Source organism: Limulus polyphemus, unplaced genomic scaffold (assembly GCF_000517525.1).
Source record: "Limulus polyphemus unplaced genomic scaffold, Limulus_polyphemus-2.1.2 Scaffold4998, whole genome shotgun sequence".
NCBI lineage: Eukaryota > Metazoa > Arthropoda > Merostomata > Xiphosura > Limulidae > Limulus > Limulus polyphemus.
In genome coordinates, this window is record NW_013670608.1 from 49,120 (window position 1) to 51,106 (window position 1,987).

The 1,987-nt window shown below is 29.0% G+C and overlaps 1 protein-coding gene across 8 annotated transcripts in view; it reads right to left on the reverse strand.

Annotated features, from left to right (window-relative positions):
- The window catches only part of LOC106471975 (zinc finger protein OZF-like), a 26,488-nt gene that overhangs the window by 12,450 nt on the left and 12,051 nt on the right, over positions 1 to 1,987 (reverse strand). For all 8 annotated transcript variants that reach the window (XM_013932602.2, XM_022400589.1, XM_022400587.1 and 5 more), the window contains exon 3: positions 921 to 1,079. In XM_013932602.2, the coding sequence (XP_013788056.1) occupies positions 921 to 1,029 (109 nt within the window). In that variant the 5' untranslated portion in view covers positions 1,030 to 1,079. The remainder of the gene's footprint in view (positions 1 to 920; positions 1,080 to 1,987) is intronic.

Here is a 1,987-nt window from a genome sequence, read left to right on the forward strand (position 1 = left end):
AATTCGTACAAAACTATAGACTTAGTATTTTGACTTCACAAACATCTAATTTGAGCCAGTGCTGCATTCAACATACCACGTGACACACAAAAATCAATATTTATCTGTGTTTTTTTATGTTTATTTTTAAGTTAAGAAACTGAGTAATGCATAGTTCTAAAACTTGAATTATAATCTACAGTTTGATACAAAACTTATTGATATAAAGTCACGAAATAGTTCAATAAAATTTGAATGCGAGTCAACAAATGAGATGACACGGCCTTTCACCTGTGACCGATCTTGAAAGGTTTAACCCAACCACAAATAAACTGATTATATGATTCCAGAGACTTGTAAGCCTTTAAATTATTCAAAGTATATGCACTTTGTGTGTTTACAAGATAGTTTACTATGTCTGGGTAGTCTTTGACATTGTTCCATCAATTTTTCTTTGGGATTTCTTTTGAGTCTTTATCTTCAACCAATTTTAACTTTTTGCAATATTTTGCCTTTGAAACAATATCTAAACTTTCCTGGTATTTCTTTGGATAACGTCTCATCCATTGTTAAATTTCTTTAAAAATCAATATTTTCTGGTGACACAGGTAAATATAAACAACATACATGCTTTGTTTGGTTTGACCTAAAAGATGATGGATGTATCAAGTGAATCCCTGGATGTGTGACATAAACGAAAACTATGTATTCTGAGAACTTATAAATGAAAGCAAAGATGAATATATATATATATACATATATAATAGTATGTCAACCAGCACTGACAAGCCTCACTCCCAATACCAGTGCTTATCAGGACAGCAAGAAAATATCTGCACACTGCTAAAATAAAACTTGGAGAATTCACAACATTTTATGAAAAATAAAAAATACTGTTGGAAAAAAAATAATACATTTAAATCTTAAATATGTATGCTTACTACAAGTTAATTTTAAAGATTCCCCTTCATTTTTCACCAAGTTGATATCCAATAAAGCATCCTGTTCCTCATCAGAAAAGGGTTCACCTTTCATCTTTAATACTTCCATGGTTACATCAGTGCTTCACCTTTATATTCTTATCAAACCTTGCAGTTAGGCTAGAGAGGAACAAGTCAAGAATTAGGGATTGCTTCATTCAAAAATGGTTCCAAAATCTCTAACAACACTGATTTCACGATTTACATTATCTTGATAACTTTAACAATAATTCATAAGCTTCTTATTCTTCACATCTTTATATTAAAACTGTTATCAGTACTCTATCTGATATTCACCAATTTAAAACAAAATATGTAGTAAAAGACGAAGACTATCTTTACAAACAGTTTCAGATATTTTACAATGATTGGGAAATAAGGTTTTATCCAAATGAGTAGACATACCTCAAATATAAAATTGCACTAAAACATGACATTGCTAGAACTACTTAAGTACTAAATCCTGTATTTTCATACCATTTTAGACTTGAAGTTATTTATAGTTTGTGTCTTTTGTTAATTCCTAATGTATTTTTATGCATTAATTCACCAAATACAATCACCACCTCATAATCTTTAAAAAAACAAATTAGCTGATTACAAAATGTTTAACTGCACAATATTTAAAGGTAATAGTTACTAATGTTTTGTAATTTAGATTTTTTACACCAAGAAAACTTAACAGAAAAAAATTATACCAAATATCACAAAATACATGCAATTTGTATCTTATAAAAACTTTGAAGAGAAAGACAAGGTAAGTAAACAATAATATAAATGCTGTTAAATGTTTTAATGATGAACACACATTATATGTATCAGAACTGTTTTGTATAAAACACAAAGATGTGTTTGTTTCAAATTATATGGGTTGTTTATTACATTAAAATCATAAATAATATTCAACGCTAAACTGGTACACAATTAAAAACATTTTATTGAGGCCTATCTATGGCCTTCAAAAAGTCGACGACTACATGTTTCGACGTTACAACGTCTTTCTCAGAAGTGTAACGTCGAAACATGTA